General features: G+C 42.5%; 1 protein-coding gene across 2 annotated transcripts in view; it reads left to right on the top strand.

Annotated features, from left to right (window-relative positions):
- Positions 1–27894, top strand: part of ASTN2 (astrotactin 2) — a 409628-nt gene that overhangs the window by 369284 nt on the left and 12450 nt on the right. For both annotated transcript variants that reach the window (XM_082263954.1, XM_082263953.1), the window contains 4 exons: positions 1401–1534; positions 11924–12072; positions 13734–13875; positions 25919–26019. In XM_082263954.1, coding sequence (XP_082120080.1) covers positions 1401–1534; positions 11924–12072; positions 13734–13875; positions 25919–26019 — 526 coding nt within the window. The remainder of the gene's footprint in view (positions 1–1400; positions 1535–11923; positions 12073–13733; positions 13876–25918; positions 26020–27894) is intronic.

Raw genomic sequence — 27894 nt, 5'->3', positions numbered from 1 at the left:
TCAGTGGGAGGAATAGTGCCTTTAAGGGCCGGAAAGAGGCAAGCAAAGCATCACATCCAGCCCCTGAACCACAATTTGGAGACCACTGCTTCTTCTTTTTTCATGTTACCGGTTTATGTAGGCTTATATAGATAGCAGCACAGGCTTTTAAACACACTTATCCCCTTCGGTTAGGCTGAGCCTTTAAGTAAGATTTTTGTGTAAAGAAATAACATGAAAAAGCACAATATAACAATAACAGCTTGTAGAAATAAGGGTTCAGAATCTGCGTGTTTCAATACGTTAATTAGAATAAAATATTTAATAAAATAATCTTGATCAAAGCAACAGAACCCCTTACTTTATGCCAAGTAGTTTTAAGCAGCAGGGACTTTTTTTTTAACCCAGTCCAATATAACTATTCCAGCACAATATTAACTGTGATGCCTAAATCGAAATACTTGGCTCACCGATCGAATGTAATACAAATCTTACTTAATAGTAATCAGTCATACAGCACCCTTTGTTCTCTAAATGTAATCTTCTCAATTGAGTATAATAAATCCAGCGGCATCTCAATAATCTTCCTAATAATCCTCTTCTTGAATCTCTAATTGGGAAGGAAAAACTTCCAGTTCGTCTTTTCTTAAAGCAGACCTTCACACAAGGTCCACTTATTGGGTGAGGCCTACCTCCCTCTTCTTTAATTGCTGCAGAAATTTGCAAAAAAGTACCTGTAGAGGGAACAATAGATAACATCAGGGCTTTTTTTTATCAGAGAATAGGTGTAGGTCCTCCCCTCTCTTTGAGTCACCACTTGTCTCCGCCCCTTACCCACCCCTGAGCACCGTCCCTTGGTTCCCCTTTTAGAGAATACAGAACCAAGTATCATTTGTGGCACTAAGGAACTTGTATGGAATTTATTAATCATACCATTAAAAGTAGTAAAACAGTTCCCCTGCAGCCAGCAACAATAGACCCCCCCCAAAACAAAAATAGACCCCCCTGTAATAATAAACCAACCTCCAGCAAACATTCCCATAGACACTCCTAAACCTCGTGGACAGTCTTCCCAGAAGAGTTGAAGCTGTTATAGCTGCAAAGGGCGTAGCCAACTCAAAATTGAACCCTACGGACTAAGACCGGGATGCCATTCAAGTGAATGTGAGTGTAAAGGCAGGTGTCCCAATACTTTTGGTAATATAGTGTATTTCAGTGCTGGAGGTGGGGTAGAGGAGGCTGAAAGGAAGGCGCCAGTCAGTGTATTACAAATATGATCCCATGTTACTGCGTTTGAGTACCTGCTTCCATCTTGAACTGACACCTTTAAATGCATATTTGTGAGCAGGATGTGTTTAATGATGTGAATGTACCAAATCAAATTTTTTAAAGTATCATATTGATGTTTTTACCTTTTGCAGGTGTTCAAGAATGCATTTATGAGCTTATACTGGTGTACCGGGAAGGGAGAAGTCATCGAAGATTGGTGTCGATGTGACCTTACTGCCTTTGATGAGAATGGATTGCCCAACTGCAGTCCACTTCCTCCACCCGTGTAAGGAACTCTTACTGGATTGTATAAATTTAATCGGAAACTATGTTGCAATCTGAAGGTATCTGATAACACAAGAAAACACTATTTAAACTTCTAACAAAGCTGTATCTCACAATTAGTCAGGAGTTAAAAAGACATAAGTGTCAGGTCACCTGTGGCCAGGTGACAACTGCACCCTGTTGGAGGCAGGGGTGCAGCGCAAGGTAGTGAACCCAATAGCAGACTGCTGCGGATGGACAGGAACGTGAGCCCAAGATTCCCCAGGGCGCGGAGTCTAAGACCCAGCAGGTGTTCACCAGAGCCTCTAGTGGTGAGGATGGACTTGGCTGCCGCTGGGCCCAGGTCCCGGCCCCTGGGGTCCCCAATGTCACACTCCGTAGGGAGAGAAGGAAAGCAGCCACTCAGGACACACGGAATGGTGATGGGTAAGCCGAAGTCGGGGTAACAGGCAGACGAGGGTAATCAAGGGAAAGGCCAAAGGTCAGGGTAACAGGCAAACAGGAATAGTCAGAGACAAGCCAAAGTCGGTACACAGAAAAGTAGATCAAGCACACGGCAAACAGGAACAAACACTGTTGAACAGCAAAGCAGGCCTGCAGTGCACTGGTTAATGTAGACTTCCTGTGATGACCTGGGGTGGTGATAAAAAGGAACCAGAAGTGAAGTCTGACCTCTCATACAGACATGAAGGAACAGGTAAGCTTGCCAAACACTATTGCAAGTCCATGACAATAAGTCTATTTGTAGGCAGGTGCAGTCTATTTTCCCCACTGCAGGTGGTGCCCGTCAATGCAGATAGGGTAGGAAGTTGAGGGGAACCTAGTTCCTCTATGGTTTCCTTGGACACAGGGAGGCAGCTAACAGATTGGATGCTGACACCACATGTGATTGTGGAGGCCATCTTGGGTCTATTTAAGACCCTGGCTCCTGGGTTTGGCATGCATTTTGGGAGTGGCTAGAGTAGGGACAGGGACAGTTCAGGGAAAGGTTCCGTAGGAGTAGGGAAAGTGCAGGGACCACTCCAAATCTCTGGAAAGCTTCCCCTTTGGGTACGGACCAGCCAGGCCATATTCCGCTCCTTGTGGCAGATGCTCTCAGCACCTCCGAGTCGTCAGTCTACTGTCCCATTGATGTTACAGTTTGCTAGTGTTCCTGATCAGGTTGCCGTCAGTTGTATATTGCTGGTCTTCTGTTTCAATATATTCCTGTTACTGCACCTGGACTCCATGTGTTTTCTGTCTGCTGCATCACGCTGCACCCACCCACACATTGAGTTCAACCAATAAGATGAAACCTCCAGAAACAGAACCATATATCCACAGTTGATCCAGAGGAAGATTTCCCACTGGGGAAATTCCTTCTGACATCCTGTCTGTAACGGAACAGGACACCCCTGTACTGGGTACCTCCATTGACACATGCTCCTAGTGCTTCCCGAGGGCTTCAAGCACTCCAGACCCCACGAACCGCCGCAGCTTGGTTGGGGTCTCGCAATCTCCTACCCACCCTGGACCTATGACAAGGCTCCAGGTTCCTGTGGGTGAACCTCTCTTTCCCCAGAGTAGATAATAGGTTATTGTGTGAAAGACAGGTGGCTTGAGTTGATGAGATTACCAATAAGGATTGCTCCCCCCAGACAGTGGCCAGGAGTCTAGCCTGCAATCCTTTCCCAAAAGCCTCCTAAGTCTGTGACACTGTCCCACCACAATGATGAAGAAAACAATAAATACTGTAAGAACCGAGACGTTCTGACCCTTCCATGGTCTACTAAAACGTTGTTTTCACTCTCACTTGCTGGGAAACCCAAATGTTCGGAAGTCATTAAAGTATGTATCCCAGCAACTCAACTTGCCTTGCATCCCCTCCCAACTGTGACTCGGCAGCCTTTTTGCCCTCTGATCTCTAGGAACAGGGTTATAACTCTAGGAGGGGAAGGAAGAGTGAGTTGAGCACCTGAGAGAATGACTTCAGTGCTTCTGCTATGGAATTTGAGCATGGACTTCTCCACGGGGACTACAGCTACAGAGGTCAGTGAGGGCTTGTTTTTAGGTTTTACTGCTTGTTAAGAATATGTTTATAAATAAATGTCTATAGCAGAGTTTCTCAACCTTTTCAACACAGAGGAACCCTTGAAATAGCTTTCTGGTCTCAGGGAACCCCTGTTAAAAATGACTAGATCTACAACTGAGTGTGATGGTCAGTGGGAAAAGTGTTCCTTGCATTTGTGAAGCATTGGGAAGAATTTCCCTCCTACAGATAGCTAAAAAGTAATTGGTGTCAATGGGAACTTATTGAGAGAAAAAGATTGGTCATTGCTCAAGGAACCCCTAGCAACCATTAGATCTGAAATGTCTCCCAATGGCACAGTATCATCTGCATCTGTTGGTGACCCAGGCGAGACACTCGGGAGGGTCCCAGAAGTGGAGGAGCGATCCCTGGATGCAGGCATATTGAAAAGTTTCTGGGCAGCTTCAAGGTAAGTATCCCTGTGTGGCGCCCCCCTGCCCGGCGGCGCCATCTTTGGCCTGTCCGGCCGCGGAACCCTTCCCCTCCTTCCGGGGCTTCTGCATGGTCGGGAGGACAGTGAATCAACTCACCAGAGGCACGCCGAAGAGCAGAGAGGACACCGGCAACGTGAAGTATGGAGGAACTCGAAGATCCAGTCAAATAGAGGAGAAGAGAGCAGGATTCTCGGCGGAGCTATCGAGGCGCACGTTCGCTCACATGCAAGGTTCAGCCACGCCCCCCTAGCAACCATTAGAGGAACCCTAGGGTTCCACAGAAGCACAACCATCCCTACCTCACCTTACGACAGCCTGACCCTACAACAGCACCCGAGAAAGCAGAACATAAAATGGAAAGTGATTATTGCCCGCATCCTCCACCAAAAAAAAAAAGGAAAGTGAACACGAGGACTTTGTTATTTGGTGTTGTAACACGCTCACAAAAATAGTGAAACAATGAATGTTCAAGAAGTTATGAGCAGCTTCAGACGTCAAGTAACCTCTGCTTACTGACACTTCTAATTATACTGGGGCAAGTTAAGTATTGATAAATAAAGTTACATATGTAAATCTTCAAAATATAAGCCTGCACACCTGCCTGCAATCTCTATTAATGTTTCCCAACATGGTGCCCTGTGCTGAGGATATGTTAAGAAACATTATCTCTTTGAGAGGTGGCAACTGACACTTTGCACGCCTGTTAGGTGTCAAATTCGGCTGGAGGCTTCGCTGATAAAAAAAAAAAACTTTTGCCCTGCAGATGCAAGTGCAGACTGAAGGTGGCAGTGTGTATCTGTTTAATACTGTAATAGTCGGATACAATTATATATAATTACATACATTTTTTTTTAAAAGTGAAATATATACTGTATATACAGTAGGTAATAATAATTAATAATTAAAAATGGAGAGCATAAGGGCGGTGTGTGTGTATATATATATATATATATATATATATATATATATATATATATATATATATAAATCTACACACACATACACACTGCTCTTAGAGCCGGTTCACACTACCACGACCAAAAAGTCGCCACATGAAGGAGCGACTTTTTAGCGTGACTTTGAAGAGACTTGTTTAGAGACTTGGAAGAGACTTGTGCACTACTTTGAAGAGACTTAAATGATAGGCGACTTTGTCGGTGGGGAATGCCTGGCTAATCTTTTTCTTCTTCCTGGAAAGTCTAATAACAAGTCGCTTGAAAATAGATAAGGATCCGACTTAGAGGAGACTCCCATTGAAGTCTATTGGCACAAGTCGGATAGATGTCCCCTTGAAGTAGTACAGGAACCTTTTCTGAGGTCGGAGCGACTTTAGTAGTGCATATTAAGATGGCTCTCATTTATTTACATTGAATTTGTGATGACAAGAGACTTGGGGCGACTTGAGGGCACAGAAGTCGTGTCCCAAGTCGGAGTAGTGTGAACCGGATCTCAATTTTAATTGTTTATTTATTGTTATATAATATTAATTATCGATATATCGATTCCTCCACCCCAAACTCTTACTCATCCATGTCTTTATGGACCTTACTTTGTGCACTGGTGCGCAAACTGTTCCCACAAAGTTGGGAGCATGAAATTGTCCAAAATGTCTTGGTATGCTGATGCCTTAAGAGTTCCCTTCACTGGAACTAAGGGGCCAAGCCCAACCCCTGAAAAACAACCCCACACCATAATCCCCCCTCCCCCAAATGATTTGGACCATTGCATAAAGAAAGGTCCATAAAGACATGGATGAGCGAGTTTGGGGTGGAGGAACTTGACTGGCCTGCACAGAGTCCTGACCTCAACCAAGGGGCCAAGCCGAACCCCTGCAAAACAACCCCACACCATAATCCCCCCTCCACCAAATGATTTAGACCAGTGCACAAAGCAAGGTCCATAAAGACATGGATGAGCGAGTTTAGGGTGGAGGAACTTGACTGTCCTGCACAGAGTCCTGACCTCAACCCTATAGAACACCTTTGGGATGAAATAAAGTGGAGACTGTGAACCAGGCCTTCTCATCCAAAAATCAGTGCCTGACCTCACAAATGCGCTTCTGGAAGAATGGCCAAACATTCCCATAGACACATTCCTAAACCTTGTGGACAGCCTTCCCAGATGAGTTGAAGCTGTTATAGCTGCAAAGGGTGGGCCAACTCAATATTGAACCCTAAGGACTAAGACTGGGATGCCATTAAAGTTCACGTATGTGTAAAGGCAGGTGTCCCAATACTTTCGGTAATATAGTGTATATACACTGCTGGCCAAAAAGTTGTCACCAAAAAAAAAAAAGGTCACACACTACTAATATTTCGTTGGCTTTGATTACACGCATTTGCTGTGGCATTGTTTGGATAAGCTTCTGCAATGTCACAAGATTTATTCCTGTCCAGTGTTGCATTCATTTTTCACCAAGAACTTGTATTGATAATGGGAGAGTCGGACCTCTGCGCAAAGCCTTCTCCAGGACATCCTAAAGATTCTCAATGGGGTTATGTTCTTGACTCTGTGGTGGCCAATCCATGTGTGACAATGATGTCTCATGCTCCTTGAACCACTCTTTCACAATTTGAGCCTGATGAATCCTGGCATTGTCATCTTGGAATATGGCCGTGCCATCAGAGAAGAAAAAATCCATTGATGGAATAACCTGGTCATTCAGTATATTCAGGTAGTTAGATGACCTCATTCTTTGGGCACATCCAGTAACTCCCCAATAGGAGAGTTACTGCTTTCTTAGTTTAGTTAGTTGCTTACTTAATTCCAGGTGGCCACTTTTTTTTGGCCAGACAAGTGTGTCTTGCCTACAGTCAAGCATGGTGGTGGGGGTGTCATGGTCTGGGGCTGCATGAGTGCTGCAGGCACTGGGGAGCTACAGTTCATTGAGGGAACCATGAATGCCAACATGTACTGTGACATACTGAAGCAGAGCATGATCCCCTCCCTTCGGAGACTGGGCCACAGGGCAGTATTCCAACACACCTCCAAGACGACCACTGCCTTGTTAAAAAAAGCTGAGGGTAAAGGTGATGGACTGGCCAAGCATGCCTCCAGACCTAAACCCTATTGAGCATCTGTGGGTCATTTTAAAATGGAAGGTGGAGGAGCGCAAGGTCTCTAACATCCACCAGCTCCGTGACGTCGTCATGGAGGAGTGGAAGAGGACTCCAGTGGCAACCTGTGAAGCTCTGGTGAACTCCATGCTTAAGGGGGTTAAGGCAGTGCTGGAAAATAATGGTGGCCACAGAAAATATTGACACTTTGCGCCCAATTTGGACATTTTAACTTAGGGGGTGTACTCACTTTTGTTGCCAGCGGTTTAGACATTAATGGCTGTGTGTTGAGTTATTTTGAGGGGACAGCAAATTTACACTGTTATACAAGCTGTACACTCACTACTTTACATTGTAGCAAAGTGTCATTTCTTCAGTGTTGTCACACAGAGAAGGGACTAAATACCATTCCAGCAGCCAGCTTCAGGTGGAGACTGATCACATGAAAAGATAAGATATTTACAAAAATGTGAGGGGTGTACTTACTTTTGTGACACACTGTATATGATAGATTTGTCATTCGATACCAAAAAAAAAAAAAAATGAAAGCTATTAAAAAGTGTATAAAAAAAAGGCCGTATATGTCCGTAAAAAATACATGAGATCTTTTCAGGTTCGCAAATTAGTCACAGAGTTATTGTCAATTTTACCAACAAATGCTGATGCAGCTAAATCTGGCCGCGGCATTTAGGCATCATTGATCTCGGGTCAGGAAAGGGTCCAGACTGAATATTTAAATGCTTGCATAAGACCGGTCATGCCTGGTCCTCAATGAGCCTTATCCTGATAGGTAATTGTTAACTGTGCGTGCATCTTTTGTAAAAAAAAAAAAATATTTTCTATCAGTTTTGCTTTGCTCCAAGCCTCATCATAGTAAAATGCTTGAAACACATAAGATCAGGTTATACGTGCTATATATCTGCTGACAATGATTTGAAGTTTGGTTAGCAAGTTATTATCATTTTTAATTAAAAAATAAGTCGTGCTTTCCTTCCCGAACAGAAGATTCTCATTAAATGACTTGACATTTACCTATTACATCTGTATTCCGTGCCTTCCTTCTTCCACACCCTGCCCTTCACATTGTAATATCTTCTACTTCATTGAAATGGTGAGTTTCCGATTTCCAGCTTAATCCAAGCAAGAAAAACTATAGTGTTCGTTAAACTTTGCCCCTAATAATATAGAGTAAATTTTCAGAGGAACAGATGCAATAAAAACAAATAAGAGGAAAGTTATCCAAAAGTGGGCGTAACTTTTTATGAACTTCCATAGGTCCTTCAGATTCCACATGTTGGTATATTAACTCTTCCTCTATAGTAACTCCTCTTTTTCTTTTTCATTGTAATGTACTGTAGCACCCTCCTAGCAGTGGCGGCTGGTGCATTGGGGGCGCAGGGGTGCCGCCCCCCCTATCCATGCATCCGGCCCCCTAATCTACATGCAGACGCATGGATTCCAATGGGTTTTTTTTTTAAGCACGTGATTAGAGCCAGAGGCTCTATTAGGCTTCAAAAAAGGGTGGGCTCGGGGCGCAGAGTACTGCGCCCCGAGCCCACCCAGTTGTGTGACAATAGCGAATGAATATTCACTATTATCACACTGATTCTCCTCCCACCCAATCAGGAAGCGGGTCCTGAGACCCGTTTCCCGATTGGCCGAAAGGAGAGGCCCATGCTATTGGCCAAGGAGGAGGAGGGATAAGACGCAGGGGAAGCCGACATTGCCTGCCCTCCACGTCAGTCCAGGTTAGTGAGCCGGCGACCGGGGGGTGGTGTGGTGTGGTCCGGGGGGGGGGCATGGTGTGGTCCGTCTGCCGCCCCCCCGGCCCATGGAGCACCATCCACCACTGCCTCTTAGATAGGTGCTAGGTAGGTAAAGCCTAGTTGCTCCTTCTGCTTATCAGGGGAGCCTGATCGTTAGTTAGGCCTGCTCATGTGTTCCATGTGTGATTTATGTGGGCTGGGGGAGTGTACCCACTGTATCCAATGGAGAGGTACATTGGACAATGGAGGAAACACAGCCAATGACACACAGACTTAGATACCATCCCATGGGTTTGGCACAGGAAGTGGTGCATCATGGGATAGGGTATAAAAGCCAGGAGCACATGAGGCAAGAGGTCTTTGGGCGGGAAGCCAGGTCTCGGAAGGAGGGTGACAGCTGTCTCCTGTAGTTATGAATGGTGGTCACAGGCATTCAGCCTGGTGAACCAGACAGTGTAGCTGAACCCAGAGGTCCTGGAGATGCTGACTGAAGGAGTTGGGGCTGAAGTAAATCTGGAAAATTCTGTTTCCGTGAGTACAGAGGAACTTGCTCAGGGGTCTGCCTGGGAAGGGGACCACTCCAGAGTGTAGAGTCAGTGGACGAGTGTCAGCACACAGAGAGAGAGTGAAATGGGGTGCCAAGTTTAAAGCCCTGAAAAGAATTTCAAGCAGGAACATTTAAAATACCTTCCCCTTAGTGGCAGGGTGAAGCAGCGGCCTTGCCGCACTCTAAAGTCAGTTGTCCTCAATATTGTGAATAGTTTTCAGTTGCAGTATCCCACTCATCCCTTCTCCTATCCAAGTTCTCAATAAAAACACAAAAACAACATCCCCTGGACTTATCATTGACTGAGCCAAAGACTTAAAGTACTAATTTTCTGCTATCAGTTGCTAAGAGTAACCCAGGGGAATCCAGAAAGTGTTATACCCAGCAGTCCCCTAGGAGGCACTGGATGGAATGGAATGGATTCCATACAGAAGCAATGTGCCGCCGTTGTGTTCTTGACGAAGGAAGGGTGCAGGATGTCCAATAGCGACAGAAGGCTACAGAATGTTTATGGAGATCAAACCAGTGACAAGAGTCACCAATGACACATAGTTACATAGTCAGGTTGAAAAAAGACACAAGTCCATCTGGCTCAACCAATAAAAAACAAAAAACAGTAAGGAAAACCCAACCATGCAATCCCATATACACAATCCTATACCTGCAGTTGATCCAGAGGAAGGAGAAAAACCCAAGCAAATCGTGATCCAATTTGCTACAGCCCCGAGAGGCAATCAGATATTCCCTGGATCAACATTGCTCTTCACAATGGTGTCATCTCCATAAACATTCTATAGCCTTCTGTGGATGTCAGACAGTCTGCACCCCTCCTTCATTAAGAACTTAATGAGGACACATTGTTTCTGATTGGAAGGAAGAAGAAGAAAGGAGGAGGACAAAAGAAAGACGAAAGACGGAAAGGAGGAAGAAGAAAGAAAAAAAAGAAGAGTTACTATAGAGGAAGAGCTACTCTACCAACATTATGGGAAATTTGAACCACCTAACTTTATAAAAAATGCCAACTTACAAAGGTGGTTTAAATTTCCAATGTTGGTAGAGTAACTCCTCCTCTATAGAAACCCTTCTTTTTCTTTCTTCTTCCTTCTTCCTCCTTTCATCTTTCCTCCTTCTTCCGTATTTCCTTCATCTTCCGTCTTTCCTCCTCCTTTGGTCTTTCCTCCTTCCGTCTTTCGTTCTCCTTTCATCTTTCCTCCTCTTTCCCTTTTTCCTTCTCCATTTGTCTTTCCTCCTGCTTTCGTCTTTCCTCCCCTTTTTGTCTTTCGTTCTCCTTTCGTCTTTCCTCCTCCTTCCTTGTTTCTTCCTTCCCTTTTTCCTTCTCCATTTGTTTTTCCTCCTCCTTTCGTCTTTCCTCCTTCTTCCGTATTTCCTTTATCTTCCATCTTTCCTCCTCCTTCTCTCCTTCTGTCTTTCTTCCTTCCATCTTTCATTCTCCTGTCGTCTTTCCTCCTCTTTCCCTTTTTCCTTCTCCATTTGTCTTTCCTCCTTCTTTCGTCTTTCCTCCCCTTTTCGTCTTTCGTTCTCCTTTCATCTTTCCTCCTCCTTCCTTGTTTCTTCCTTCCCTTTTTCTTTCTCCATTTGTTTTTCCTCCTCCTTTCATCTTTCCTCCTCTTTTTTTCTTTCCTTCTCCTTTCGATTTTACTCCTCCATTCGTCTTTCCTTCTTCCCTTTTTCCTCCCCATTCATCTTCCCTCCTCCTTTCGTCTTTCCACTTCCTTTCATCTTTCCTTCTTCCTTTTGTCTTTCTTTGTCCTCTTTTCTACTTCCTTCCAATTCTGAAGCAACGTGCCATCATTGAGTTCTTCATGAAGGAGGGGTGCAGGCTGGCCGAAATTTCAGAATGTTTATGGAGATGACACCATTGACAAGAGTCACCAACAAGACATTGCTCTTATCAATGGGGTCATCTCCATAAACATTCTGTAGCCTTCTGTGGATGTTGGACAGCCTACACCTCTACTTCCTCAAGAACGCAATGACAGCACATTGGGATTCATTATTTACCTGCAATGAAAAGAAACCAAGAAGAAGAGTTACCATAGAGCAGCCTTTCCCAACCATTTCAGAGGAACACAGAGGAACCCTTAAAATAAATTTCTGGTCTTGGGGAACCCCTGCTAAGAATTAAAAATCTACAATTCAACATGACACATCAGCGTGACAGTCAATGGGAAGAATGCTCCTTACTCTTTTCATCATTGAGAAGAATTGCCCCCTTTGCCCCCTTACAGATAGCTAAAAGGAATAATGGTGCCATTGGAAACTTATCTGAGAGGCAGAAATTTCCCATTGCTCAAGGAACCCCTAGCAACCTCAGGAGAAAACCTAGGGTTCCACGGAACCCTGATTGAGAAGCTCTGCTATAGAGAAAGAGTTACTCTACCAACATGTGAAATTTGAAGGACCTATGAAAGTTCATAAAAAAGTTATGCCAACTTTTGCTTTACTTTCTCTATAGCCCCCGTATTAAGCCTTTTTTTCTTTTTCTGTTGGCTTTGTAGGTTTCGCCTTTCTCCCAGTATGGAGCCTTCAAGCAACGTGGTGGCTCTTGAATGGTTGGATGTTCAAGCAGCTATAGGAACCAAAGTTTCAGATTATATCCTCCACCATAAGAAAGTAGACGAATACACGGACACAGAGCTGTACACGGGTAAGATGCTTTAGTCTGTGAATGAACAAGAAGCCACTGAGCAAAGAGCACTTCCCATTCATTCACTGTCCAGTGCAGCTTAGGCTTCAGAGAAAGGGACTAGGGGAGCTCTGTCCTCAGTCCCTTTCTCTTTGTTTAGACCATTTAGCACTGCTGGGGGGTGCTAAAAACAGTCGTTTTTATTCGTATGTTGAAAAACTTTTTGACAAAATTAAAAAAATTGCTAGAGTTGAGTTTTAATTTGTGCATTCCTGACTTGAAAGTAAAATAGTAATTGTGCATCTAGGATTACCCTAGTTGTAAGAAAGAGTTATTTGCATACACTGGCATCAGGCACGTGCAGAGGAAGAGGGGGGGGGGGGGGGCGGAGGGTAATTGAGCAACTGCCCCTTTGCCCATTGATGCCCAAAGTGCCCTTAAACAGTATGGCTGTGGGCTGACAATGCAACTGCGCATGTGCCATTCCTGAAGCCTGCCAGGCTCGGGAAAGCTCGTACATGTTTGGCAGAGCGGGCGCAGGTGCAGTGACGTAATGGCGCCACCTGGTTCCACTTTTGAAAGTGAGGCACTTGGCGCAGCGATGGCACCTCCTTGTCACATCAGCAGGTAAGACCAGACCCCGGACCACTCCACAGCCTCTGACTACCCCCTGCACCATGTCCACACCCTCTAACCAGACCACCACTTGCACCATGTCCGCAGCCTCTTACCACCCCCTGCACCATGTCCGCAGCCTTTGACCACCCCCTGCAGCATGTCTGCAGCCTCTGACCACCCCTTGCAGCATGTCCACAGCCTCTGACCACCCCTTGCAGCATGTCCACAGCCTCTGACCACCTCCTGCACCATGTCCACAGCCTCTGACCACCCCCTTCAGCATGTCCTCAGCCTGTGACCACCCCCTGCACCATGTCCGCAGCCTCTGACCACCCCCTGCACCATCTCCGCAGCCACTGATCACCACCCGCACAATGTCTGCAGCCACTGATCACCCCCCGCACCATGTCTGCAGGCACTGATCACCCCTGCACCATGTCCGCAGCCACTGATCACCCCCACACCATGTCCGCAGCCACTGATCACCCCCACACCATGTCTGCAGCCACTGATCACCCCCACACCATGTCCGCAGCCACTGATCACCCCCACACCATGTCCGCAGCCACTGATCACCCCCTGCACCATGTCCGCAGCCACTGATCACTCCCTGCACCATGTCCGCAGCCACTGATCACTCCCTGCACCATGTCCGCAGCCACTGATCACCCCCCCACCATGTCCGCAGCCACTGATCACCCCCACACCATGTCCGCAGCCACTGATCACCCCCACACTATGTCCGCAGCCACTGATCACCCCCTGCACAATGTCTGCAGCCACTGATCACCCCCCGCACCATGTCTGCAGCCGCTGATCACCCCCGCACCTGCCCTATTTAAAAGCTCTGTTCCATGTGCCCCTTTTATACTTTGAGCACCTACCCTTCTAAAGGTCTCTGCACGGCCCTGATTGGCATTTTAAAATGAATGCAGATTTTTGAAGATATTCAAACTTTGAAATCGGTGGTTATCTATCTTTTGCACTTGAGAAATAAAATGAATTAAATTTTTTTGGAATACCATTATGCTTCCATTCACAGTGTTTTCTCTTCCATTTGCTAGGGGAGTCCCTGAGCCTTACTGACGATTTATTGTCTGGATTGGGTACCGCTTGTATTTCAGCCGGTAGAAGCCACGGCGGATCGACAGACAAAAACCTCTACTCTGTCATCTTCAAGTGCTTGGAGGCAGACAGTCTTTACAAGTAAGATGAGATGAGGTCTGACACACAAAGTAGGGTGGGTGGGGGGGAAATTAATAATAAAATATTATTCTCCTCTAATTTTCCTGTAGCTGATGCACTGCTTTGTAAGACCTTAGCAGGGGCAATTGAGAATTATGTTTCCTGGAAATTCATTTGAAAATAGATTTTTATTTTCTGTGAAATGTTGCTATTCTATTGAAATTAATAAAGACTGAAAATAAATAAAATAAATAAAAAACACGTGCGCGGCCATGCAACGCTATACCCATATGACATTTTAATCATTTTTTTCATACCAATAGAGCTTATTTTTGGTGTTATTTCATCACCACTTGGGATTTTATTTTTTGCTAAACAAAAAAAGACTGAAAATAAAAAAAAAAAAAATTAAGAAAATCAACACGTGTGTGGCCATGCATTGCTGTACCCAAATTAAATTTTTTTTATTTTTTTCACAGAAATAGAGCTTACTTTTGGTGTTATTTCATCACCACTTGGGGTTTTATTTTTTTGCTAAATAAACAAAAAAGACAGAAAATAGAAATAAAAAAAAAAAAAAACAACACGTGCGCGGCCATGCAACGCTATACCCATAATCATTTTTTTCATACCAATATAGCTTATTTTAGGTGTTATTTCATCACCACTTGGGGTTTTATTTTTTGCTAAACAAAAAAAGAGTGAAAATAAAAAAAAAAATTAAAAAATCAACACGTTTGTGGTCATGTAACGCTGTACCCATATGACATTTCTAATTTTTTTTTTTTTTCACAGAAATAGAGCTTACTTTTGGTGTTATTTTATCACCACTTGGGGTTTTATTTTCTGCTAAACAAAAAAAAAGACTGAAAATAAAAAAAAAATTAAAAAATCAACACGTGTGCGGTCATGCAATGCTGTACCCATATGACATTTTTAATTTTTTTTTCACAGAAATAGAGCTTTCTTTTGGTGGTATTTCATCACAACTTGGGGTTTTAGTTTTTGCTAAATAAACAAAAAAGGATTAAAAATAGAAAAAAAAAAAAAAAAACAACAACACGTTCAACACGGTCATGCAGCACTGTACCCATATGACAATTTTATCTTTTTTTTTTTCACACAAATAGAGCTTTCTTTTTTGGTGGTATTTCATCACCACTCGGTTTTTATTTTTTTCTAAATAAACAAAAAAATATTAAAAATAGAAAAAAAAAAAAAAAAAACGTGCACGGTCATGCAGCACTGAACCCATATGACATTTTTATCATTTTTTTCATACAAATAGAGCTTACTTTTGGTGGTATTTCATCACAACTGGGTTTTTATTTTTTGCTAAATAAACCAAAAAGACTGAAAAAAAAAAAAAAAAACACGTGCACGGTCATGCAGCACTGAACCCATATGACATTTTTATCATTTTTTTCACACAAATAGAGCTTTCTTTCAGGTGGTATTTCATCACCACTGAGTTTTATTTATTTTTTTATAAATAAACTAAAAAATAGTGAAAAAAAAAATACAACATGTGCGCAGTCATGCAACCCTGTACCCATATGACATTTTTACATTTTTTTTTTCACAGAAATAGAGCTTATTGTTGGTGTTATTCCATCACCACTTGGTTTTTATTTTTTGCTAAATAAACAAAAAAGGATTAAAAATAGAAAAAAAAAAAAAACAACAACATTTAAGTTGGTCATGCAGCACTGTACCCATATGACAATTTTATCATTTTTTTTTTCACACAAATAGAGCTTTCTTTTGGTGGTATTTCATCACCACTCGGTTTTTATTTTTTTCTAAATAAACAAAAAAATATTAAAAATAAAAAAAAAAACACGTGCACGGTCATGCAGCACTGAACCCATATGACATTTTTATCATTTTTTTTCATACAAATAGAGCTTACTTTTGGTGGTATTTCATCACAACTGGGTTTTTATTTTTTGCTAAATAAACCAAAAAGACTGAAAAAAAAAAAAAAAAAACAACACGTGTGCGGTCGGCAACGCTGTACCCATATGACATTTTTATCATTTTTTTTTTCATTCAAATAGAGCTTTCTTTCGGTGGTATTTCATCACCACTTGGGGTTTTATTTTTTGCTAAATAAACCAAAAAGACTAAAAATAAAAAAAAAACAACACGTGTGCGGTCGGCAACGCTGTACCCATATGACATTTTTATCATTTTTTTCACACAAATAGAGCTTTCTTTCGGTGGTATTTCATCACCACTGGGTTTTATTTATTTTTTTATAAATAAACTAAAAAATATTGAAAAAAAAAATACAACATGTGCGCAGTCATGCAAACCTGTACCCATATGACATTTTTACATTTTTTTCCCCACAGAAATAGAGCTTAATTTTGGTGTTATTTTATCACCACTTGGGGTTTTATTTTTTGCTAAACAAAAAAAGACTGAAAATAAAAAAAAAAAATCAACACGTGTGCGGCCATGCAACGCTGTACCCATATGACATTTTTATAATTTTTTTTTCAAACAAATAGAGCTTATTTTTGGTGTTTTTTCATCACCACTTGGGGTTTTATTTTTTTTTTTATAAATGAACGAAAAAAGACTGAAAATAAAAAAAATACAACATGTGCGCAGTCATGCAACCCTGTACCCATATGACATTTTTACATTTTTTTTCACAGAAGTAGAGCTTATTGTTGGTGTTATTTCATCACCACTTGGGGTTTTATTTTTTGCTAAATAAACAAAAAACGATTAAAAATAGAAAAAAAAAAACACGTGCATGGTCATGCAGCACTGTACCCATATGACAATTTTATCATTTTTTTCACACAAATAGAGCTTTCTTTTGGTGGTATTTCATCACCACTGGGTATTTATTTTTTGCTAAATAAACTAAAAAAGACTAAAAATAAAAAAAAACAACACGTGCGCGGTCATGCAACGTTGTACCCATAAGACATTTTTTAAACATTTTTTCACACAAATAGAAAATAGTAGAGACTCTCCCACCGACCAACAGGATAAGTATACAAGCAAGTCACCCTGGTCGATGAGGCGGGCTCAGCTGAGGTGTGGGCACTAACAGGTATCCACCAGAGCTCCTAGTGGTGAGGCTGGGTTTTGCTGCATGCTATTACCAGGTTGAGTTCCTCAGGATCGCCCCACCAGGAGATGAGCAAGCCGGGGTCCAGTAGCAGATATAGCAGGGTAGGGATCAAACAGAAGTGTAGTCAGTAAAAAAGCCAAAGGTCAGTAACAAGTGGTTGCAGGTAGGGATCAAACGGAAGTGTAGTCAGTAAAAAAGCCAAAGGTCAGTAACAAGTGGTTTCAGGTTGGGATCAAGCGGAAGAAAAGTTGAGGAAGAAGCAAAAGGTCAGTAACAAGTGGTTGCAAGTTGGGATCATTTGGCTCCTTACCCTGGGTTAAGTTTTTCTTGACTCAAGCGGTTGGCGTGGCGCTTTTATTTCCCGCGATCCGTGTGATGAATCATGGCCGTTTAGAAACCTACTTCCACCTGCTGAGAACTTGAGACACGAGATAAGGACAATAATAAATATATAAACCTTGCAACGCTTGTAAGGTAAAAAAAAAAACTACAAACACTTTTCCAGCATTTGTAGTCCTTTAGAAAACATCAAAAAAATTCCCTTAGAAAACATCAAAAAATCGCAACAAAGTCAAATCCCAATCTGCATATAAATAGGAGGATAAAGGGAATGAAATTGATTACCTGGTGCGATGAATCAAAAGATAAAAATCTGAAACTTTATTTCTCATCATGAAAAATGACAATCGGACCGTTAAAAATCACAGCGACCGGAAATTTCCGGTAATTAGAACCTCTGGTTATCGTTATTAGTTAGAAGGTTCTGGAACTGATCTTATGTAGCACTGGCATAACCTGGCCGCTTATTGTGTAAATGCTTGCCGACCTTGCCCCCCTCATATGTGTGGCCAATGAGAGAAGACCATAGAGTTCCGGCCGGTAACTGCAGCCAAGATGTGTGATGGAACTTCCGATGTGTGATATCACTATATAGCCTGGATACACTGACGCGTTTCAACAGTGAAAGGGATTTTCTGCCAATGTTGGACATTAAAACTTTAACAGCTTCGATACCGGGCACTTTCACCACCTTTCTGCCCTCCCCCCAATACCAGGCACTTTCACCCCCTTCCTGCCCCCCCAATACCAGGCACTTTCACCCCCTTCCTGCCCCCCGATACCAGGCACCTTCACCCCCTTCCTGCACCCCCCAATACTAGGCACTTTCACCCCCTTCCTGCCCCCCCCCCCAATACCAGGCACTTTCACCACCTTCCTGCACCCCCCCATACCAGGCACTTTCACCCCCTTCCTGCCCCCCCCCATACCAGGCACTTTCACCCCCTTCCTGCCCCCCAATACCAGGCACTTTCACCCCCTTCTTGCCCCCCAATACTAGGCACCTTCACCCCCTTCCTGCCCCCCCAATACCGGGCACCTTCACCCTCTTCCTGTCCCCCCAATACAAGTCACTTTCACCCCTTCCTGCCCCCCCAATACCAGGCAATTTCACCCCCTTCCTGCCCCCCCAATACCAGGCAATTTCACCCCCTTCCTGCCCCCCCAATACCAGGCAATTTCACCCCCTTCTTGCCCCCCCAATACTAGGCACCTTCACCCCCTTCCTGCCCCCCCAATACCAGGCACCTTCACCCCCTTCCTGCCCCCCCCAATACCAGGCACTTTCACCCCTTTCCTGCCCCCCAATACCAGGCACTTTCACCACCTTCCTGCCCCCCCCCCCCAAAACCAGGCACTTTCACCCCCTTCCTGCCCAGGGGAATTTTCAGCTTTCAGCGCTGTCAAACTTTGAATGACAATTACGCAGTCACGCAACACTGTACCCATATGGCATTTTTATCATTTTGTTCACACAAACAGAGTTTTCTTTTGGTGGTTTTTAACTTTTTTTTTTAACTAATTTACTGCGGCAGTGCGGCCCTCCTGCGCGAACCAACGTAGATCTACGTCGGTCGCTCGCCTGAAGCTAGGGGGCGTGCGCGCGCTCCCGACCCCACTCGGCAGCGGGGACTCCGATGCACGGGGCAGGTGGCTCCAATTGACACCCGCGATCACTCCCCACTGAGAGTGAACGGTCGGATGTTGTAAACACAGCTGACTGTTCTTCTCTCTGGAATGATCACAGAGCCCATGTGATCCTTTTATATAGGATCACAGGTCTCTGTGATCATTTCACAAACCCCCCCCCCCCCACAGTTAGAAACATGCCCCTAGGTGCACATTTAACCCCTGCATCACTTACTGTGTTAACCCCTTCCCTGCCAGTGTCATTATTACAGTGACAGTGCATATTTTTAGCACTGATTACTGTAGTAATGTCACTGATCCCCCCAAAAGTGTCAAAAAATGTCAGTTAGGGGTCCGATCTGTCCGCTGCAATGTCGCAGTCCTGCAAAAAATCGCAGATCGTCGCCATTACTAAAAAAAAAAAAAGCAATAAAAAAGACATAAATCTTTCCCGTAGTTAGTAGACGCAATAACTTTTGCGCAAACCAATCAAAATACGCTTATTGCAATTTTCTTTTTAACAAAGATATGTAGCGGAAAAAAAATTGGCCTAGGATGTTAAAAAAACGTAGATTTTTACAATTTTTTTTGGGGGGGGGGGTGTTATATAGCAGAATGTGAAATTTGTTTTTTGTTTTTTCTGAATTGTCGCTCTTTTTTTGTACATGCAAAAAATAAAAATCGCACAGGTGATCAAATGCCACCAAGAGAAAGCTCTATTTGTGGGGAAAAAAGAACATAAATTTTATTTTGGTACAGTTCCGCACGACTGCGCAATTGTCCGTTAAAGTAACGCAGTGCCGAATCGCAAAATAGGGCCTGGTTATTAAGGGGGAAAATCTTCCGGTCCAGAAGTGGTTAATCACCATTGTTTTTTTATTTTTTGTTTTGTTTTTTGCTACAATTTTTGAAAAATAACCAGTTTTTTTTTCTTTTCTGTTCTAAATATTTGCAAATAAAAATCTTTCTTCATACATTTAGGCCAACATGTATTCTACTACATTTTTTTTGGGTGAAAATAACCCAAATCCATGTTTATTATTTAGTCTATATGAAAATTATAAAGTCCACAAACTATGGGAAATATCTGAAAATTGAATAAAGTGATTGTAAAGTCTCGGTTTTTTACCAAAAGTATTGGGACGCCTGCCTTTACACGCACATGAACTTTAATGACATCCCAGTCTTAGTCCGTAGGGTTCAATATTGAGTTGGCCCACCCTTTGCAGCTATAACAGCTTCAACTCTTCTGGGAAGGCTGTTGTAACTTAACCGCGACCCACACTGTGTTTGTAGGCTTCTACAGTCTTGAACATAGGTATCAAATATTCTAGCCGGCCCCCCCCCCATACAAAGCTAGCCGACAACTTAGCTTGTACAAGTTCACAAGTTCTGAAACCTTCTCTTTGATTGAACAGTCTCACACAATTTATACACACATGAAGACATCCCCCTCCTGATCAAATTACCCCATCAAGTCAGGTGCCTGATTACGTTACCATATGCAGATGAAATTGTATACAGAAATATAATTAACATATCTAACGAACAACCAACACAAACAGTATACTATTTCCACTCAGCAACTAACAGATGACAGTGATTCAATCAACCTGAGCCAATTAACTAGCAGACCGCCGCCCTCAAGCTCCTGAAATACAATACACATTGTCATAAGTGTAAACAAAGAACACATTGTAGATAACGGGTGAGTAAATCAGTATGTTCAACAATGGGTGGAAGACAGGTGGTTGAGCTGATGATATTAGCATCTGCTATGAGTCTGACTGTGTGAAGCAGTCTTCATATGTTCCTTGAGATATATGGTTGATAAATATTACTGTCCCATTTGAAGTAATGCAAACCGTATTAAGTACCTGTCTTTCACTCCCAGTGACGGTGAGTACCGTCACAGCTGCCCTCAAGGTTTAGGAGTGTGTCTACGGGAATGTTTGACCATTCTTCCAGAAGCGCATTTGTGAGGTCAGGCACTAATGTTGGACAAGAAGGCCTGGTTCACAGTCTCCACTCTAATTCATCCCAAAGGAGTTATTTTGGGTTGAGGTCAGGACTGTGTTCAGGCTAGTCAAGTTCCTCCATCCCAAAAACTTGCCCATCCATGTCTTTATGGACCTTGCTTTGTGCACTGGTCCAAATCATTTGGTGGAGGGGGAATTATGGTGTGGGGTTGCTTTTCAGGGATTGGGCTTGGCCACTTAGTTCCAGTGAAGGGATCTCTAAAGGCTTCAGCATACCAAGACATTTTGAACAATTTCATGCTCACAACTTTGTGGGAACAGTTTGGGGATGGCCCCTTCCTGTTCCAACATGACTGAGTTTAGGGTGGAGGAACTTGACTGGCCTGCACAGAGTCGTGGCGTCAACCCGATATAACCCCTTTGGGATAAATTAGAGTGGTGACATCTTCCAGATTGTTTATGAATAAATTAAACAGGATTGGTCCCTAGACAGATCCTTGGGGGACCCCACTTTCCACACCCGACCAATCCGAGTACTCTCCATTTATCACCACCCTCTGGACTCACCCCTGAAGACAGTTTTCAATCCAGGTACTCACCCTATGGTCCATACCTACGTACCTTAGTTTGTATAGTAAACATTTGTGGGGAACTCTATTAAATGCCTTTGCAAAGTCCAGATACACCACATCCTTCCTTTATCTAGATGACAGCTCACTTCTTCATAGAATGTTAATAGATTGGTCTGGCAAGAACGATTCTTCATGAATCCATGCTGATTACTACTAATGATACCATTTGTCTTTCTAAAATCTTTTATATAGTCCTTTACCATCCCCTTTAATAGTTTGCAGACTACTGTTGTTAGGCTAACCAGTAGTTCCCAGGGGTATATCTCGGCCCTTTTTTAAATATTGGTGACACGTTGGCTTTTCTCCAATCAGCTGGTACCATTCCCGTCAGTAGACTGTTCTTAAAAATTAGGAACAATGCTCTGGCTATCACCTGGCTGAGTTCCTTAACCGCTTGCCGACCGCTGCACGACTATTTACTGCGGCGGTAAGCCCCTCACAGGCAAAGCGACGTAGGTCTACGTCGCTAGCCTGTGAGGGTTTTGGGAGCGAGCGCGCGCCGCCGGAGGTGCACTCCCGCGCGGTCACGGACCCCCCCACGCGTGTGACCGGCGGACCCGATCGTCCGACGGTCACTCGCGATCGTCGGTAGAGAGGGAGAAAGGCAGGCAGCTAGTGTAAACAAGCCGCCTGTCATTCTCCCCTGTGTATGAATGGTGATCATACGGTTCTACTATGTAGAACCGTTGATCACTGTTCCTACACCTCAAGCCACAGCCAATCACAGTTAGAATCACGCCCCTAGGGACACACATAACCCCTCCCTCTCAAAAAAAGTTAACCCCTTCACTGCCAGTGTAATTTTACAGTAACAGTGCATATTTATAGCACTGATTATTGTAGTAATGTCACTGGTAACCCCCGAAAGTGTCAAAAATGTCAGTCAAGGGTCCGATCTGTCTGCCGCAATGTCACAGTACCGCAAAAAAAAAAATCGCAGATCGCCGCCATTACGCGTTAAAGAAACAACAACAAAAATTACAAAAATCTTTCCCTTTGTTAGTAAACGCAATAACTTTTGCGCAAACCAATCAAAATACGCTTTTTGCGATTTTTTTTACCAAACATATGTAGCATAAAACAAGTTGGCCAAAAATGTTAAAAAGTTTTGATTTTAAATTTTTTTTGGGGGGAATTTCATATAAAAAAAATGTGAAAAATATTGTTATTTTTGCAAAATTGACGCTCTTTTTTTGTTTATAGCGCATGATCAAAAAATCGCACAGGTGATCAAATACCACCAAAAGAAAGCTCTGTTTGTGGGGAAAAAAGGACGTCAAATTTGTTTAGATACAGCGTCGCACGACCGCGCAATTGTCTGTTAAAGTCACGCAGTGCCAAATCGCAAAATAGGCCCTGGTCAGGAATGGGGTAAAATCTTCCGGGGCTTAAGTGGTTAAGGACCCTCAGGTGTAAGCCATCTGGTCCCGGTGAATTATTTTAAGTTTTTCGAGTCTAGTTCTGAATCTTTCTTCTGTTAACCATAAGGGTGCTTCCTGTGACGTGTTAATAACTTTAACATTACAGTCTAGGTTACTGTATCCCCCAAATTTTTTTGTAAAGACTGAGGAGAAGAATTTATTTAGAACCTCTGCCTTCTCTGTCTTTAATAGCCAGATTCCCTTATTCATCCTTTATGGGGCCAATATGTTCTGGCCTCACTTTCTTACTATTTATATACTTAAATAATTTCTTGGGGTTTTTCTTACTCTCTTCTGCTATGTGCCCTTCGCTTTCTATCTTAGCCGCCTTGATTGCGCTCTTACATTTCTTATTGCATTCTTTGTAGTGCTGGAATGCTGGCAATGACCCCTCTGCTTTTTATTTCTTGAAGGCCTTTTATTTTGTTTTTATGTGCATTTTTACGTTGTAGTTTAGCCACCCAGAGTTTATTTTAGCTCCTTTAAATGTATTCCCTGTCGGAATGCACTGGCCAATACCTTTATTAAGTATGTTCTTAAAGCACTTTCCCCAGTGTTCTTTGTTCCCAGGATTCTATCCCATTTAATATCGTCTACCATAGAGCACATTTTAGGGAAATTGGCTCTTTTGAAGTTCAGCGTCTGTGTATTACCCTTATGTTTCCCATTTCTGTGATTTATATTGAAACTAATTGACCTCTGGTCAATTTGCGGTTCCTTCGGCCCAGTCTTTATCTGGATAATTAAAATCCCCCATTATAATGACATTTCCCATCCTTGTTGCCATTCCAAGCTGTGATAAGAGCTCAGCCTCCCCCTCCTCCCTTTGGTTTAGGGGCCTATAGCATACGCCCAATATTACTTTCCCCATAGTACCTTCCCTTTAAAGCTCTACCCATAGGGATTCCACCTCCTCCCAAGCTCCATTAGTGATATCGTCATTCATATTCACTTGCACATCGTTCTTGATACACAGACCCCTTCCCCCTTTTTTACCCTCCCTATCTCTGCAATAAAGGGAATACCCCTGAATGGTTACCAGCCAATCATGAGAGTTGTCAAACCAAGTTTCTGAAATTCCCACAAAGTTGAAATCCTCCTCATACATCAGCAACTCCAGTTCTCCCATCTTGTTAACCAGACTTCTAGCATTAGTATACAAACCTCCTAATTTGGTCCGGTTGCATACTATATGTGACGGTACTCACCGTCACTGGGAGTGAAAGACAGGTACTTAACCAATTCTGGACCGAGCCCATTTTTTGACTCATTTTGTTCACAAGTTAAAATCAGTATTTTTTGCTAGAAAACTACTTAGAACCCCGAAATATTATATATATTTTTTTTAGCAAAGACTCTGGAGAATAAAATGGTGGTCATTGCAATATTTTTTGTCACGCAGTATTTGCGCAGCGGTCTTTCAAAGGCAATTTTTTGGAAAAATTCAGAAAAAATTTAATTTCACTGCATTTAAAAAAAAAAAAAAAAACGAAAACAGTAAAGTTAGCCCATTTTTTTTGTATATTGCAAAAGATGAGGCACGTCGAGTAAATAGATACCCAACATGTTACAGTTAAAAATTGCACACACCCGCGGAATGGCGACAAACTACAGTTAATAAAAATCTCCATAGGCGACGTTTTAAAAAATTTTAACGGTTACCAGTTTAGAGTTAGAGAGTAGTTATTTTTTTTTTAATTATTGCTCTCGCTTTAGCAATCATGGCGATACCTCACATGTGTGGTTTGAGCAGCGATTTCATTTGCGGGCGCGACTTCTGTATACATTTTTTTTGTGCATGAGCTCATGGCGACGGGGGCGGCTAAAATTTTTTTTTTTTTCCCTATTTATTTATATATTTTTTTTTTTCATTTAACCACAGGTTTTTTTAAAAAAAATCTGATCACATTTATTGCTGTCACAAGCAATGTAAACATCCCATGTGACAGCAATAGGCAGTGACAGGTACTTTTTATGGAGGGATCGGGGGACCCCAAACCCCTCCATTACACTTCCATGTATTCAAAACGCTGAAAACTCAATTTTTTAATACAATCACTTTTTAAATTTGGCGCCTTTTAGCAGCCGAGTAACCCGGACGTGACGTCATGGACGCCACCTCCGGGTTACATCGTCGGAGACCCAATCAAAGCTGCATCCGGCTTTGATTGGGACTCCATCCAGCTGGCGGATGCACCGGCTGGTTGCTCGGGTCTCCCGGTGGGACGGAAGACCCTGGCAGAGCCACAGAAGGTGGCGGGAGGGGGGGGGGCATCCCCTCTCGCTCACTGGGGTAACGATCGAGCGGCTCCCGAGCAGCATCGGTCATTACCGCCGGAAAGCTGACCACCGGCTTTAAAAAGTGGTACTGGGATGATGCCTCTAGCTAGAGGCATCTCCCCAGTACAACCACTTAAAGGCAGCCAACATAGGGATACGTGGTTATGCGTTAAGTGGTTAATGGACACTGAGAATAGGATAATGCGTATGGTATTTCAGGAGCTCGATGACGGCCATCTGCTAGTTAATTGGCTCCGGTTAATTGAATCATTGTCATCTGTTAGTGGCTGAGTGGAAATAGTATACTGTTTGTGTTGGTTGTTCTTTAGATATGTTAATTCTATTTCTGTATACAATTTCATCTGCATAGGATAATGTAATCAGGTAACCTGACCTGATGGGGTAATTTGATCAGGAGGGGGGTGTCCATGCTGTATATAAACTGTGTCAGAATGTTCAATAAAAGAGAAGATTCCATTACAAGCTAAGTTGTCGGCTAACTTTGTATGGGGGACATGTCCGGGAAATCTGATATCTAGGTTCACGACTGGGAGGAAGCCGTACACTGACGGAAGTCCACAAGCACAGTGTGGGTCGCGGTTCCGTTACACTCTACCATTGCATAATAAAGTGTACATGCAAAATAAACTTCATACTCTAGGCTTACTTATGTTCTTTTAACCTCCATAGGTTCAGTTTAATTGCTGTGGATACTCATGGAAGACACTCGGCACAAAGTTTGGTGACTTTACGCACGGCTTGCTCATTAGTGGATGATAGTAAAGCTGAAGGTAAGCATTTATTAAATTGTAAAGCCGTCCACAAGAGAGTTGCATGTTTGTCGGGGGTGCAAATGCAAACTGACTTATTCACTATGGCGGTTCAGTTCCGTGAACAATGCCATGATGCCAATGCGCAGCCATGATCCCTCGCCGTCTCTTCCGGGTTTGGCGGCTCCGGCGCTGTGATTGGCCGGAGCCGCGATGAGGTCACTCCCGCGCATGCGCGCGGGAGTGATTTTCCGGCAAGCTCCCGGCAAGGAAAGCTGAAGGTCCCCCCGGACCTTCAGAGCGCATGCGCCGCTCGCGTGAGCGGCTGCATGTACTGCAAATATCTCCTAAACCGTGCCGGTTTAGGAGATATTAATTGTACCTACAGGTAAACCTTATTATAGGCTTAACAGGTAAACCTTATTATAGGCTTACCTGTAGTTAAAAGTGTCAAAAAGCAGGATACTACCGCTTCAAAGCAAAGGCTAAACCCTTGTACTGCCTGATCACCGCATGACGAATTAAAGTACAAGAATGATCACTTGCGCCCACAGGAACTTTTTCTTTTCTATTTTTCCTTCATAATAGTGTTCCATTCCAAGCTGTGACAGGAGGTCCCCCTGCCCCTCCTCCCTCTGGTTGGGGGGCCTATAGCATACAGAACTCCTCCAGGTGGCCATATTGCATTTTTACAGAAAATTTCAGCAGGTGGAGATTGAAAAGGAAAGGTCATTTTTAATAATTAAATAAAATAAAAATAATAATATTATTATTAATAATATAAATAATAATAAAAATATTAATAATAATAATAATAAAAAATAGAAAATAATAATATTATTATTATTATTAGTAGCAGTAGTAATAGAATTGTCATTATTATTATTATTAGTAGTAGTAGCAGTAGTAATAGAGTTATCATTATTATTAGTAGTAGTAGCAGGTAGTAATAGAGTTGTTGTTGTTGTTAATAATAATAATAATAAAAATAAGAATAAGAATAAAAAATAAGTAATATTATTATTATTAGTAGCAGTAGTAATATAAGTATCATTATTATTTTTATTGTTGTTATTATTATTATTAGTATTATTATTATTAATAATAATAATAATAATAATAATAATAATAATAATTATAAATGATTTAATTATTAAAAATTACCTTTCCATTAAATTACAATATGGCTTGTATAGCGATTGTATGTTATATTATTTATTTTTGTTCTGCTCTTTTTTTTCCCCACAAAAGTAGAATTATCCTTTAAAGCAAAGGCTAAACCCTTGTACTGCCTGATCACCGCATGACGAATTAAAGTACACAAATGATCACTTGCGCCCACAGAAACTTTCTCTTTTCTATTTTTCCTTCATAATAGTGTTCGGTAGACAATGCCGTAATCTGCATGATGGATGGGAAGTTTTGTGTAAAAAAAAACTTTTTCTCTTTTTATGATATATATATGATGATTACAAGGTGCTGGCTGATGTTGCACTCCTGTGGCTCTCCTCTGATTATGCCACAGGTGGTTTATTATCAGACTTCTCCACAACCACCTTTATTCTCTGATTAAAGGCTTTACAGCATGAAATGTGTCAGATCATTTGTCTTCTGATAAGCGCTTCGCTCTATCTTAAAAATACTGCAAAGCCATCCATGTGCAGGACTTCATCAATATCATGAATAAAACATGGCAGAGCTGCAATGTCCAAACTAAATAAATTAATTATATATGAATAAATATATATATATATACACAGTATCTCACAAACGTGAGTACACCCCTCACATTTTTGTAAATATTTTATTCTATCTTTCATGTGACAACACTGAAGAAATGACACTTTGCTACAATGTAAAGTAGTGAGTGTACAGCTTGTATAACAGTGTAAATTT

This window comes from Pelophylax lessonae (assembly GCF_965119305.1).
Source record: "Pelophylax lessonae genome assembly, chromosome: 7".
NCBI classification, from domain to species: Eukaryota; Metazoa; Chordata; class Amphibia; order Anura; family Ranidae; genus Pelophylax; species Pelophylax lessonae.
The sequence above is the reverse complement of the archived record's forward strand: the minus strand, read 5'-3'. Positions and strand labels throughout refer to the sequence as shown.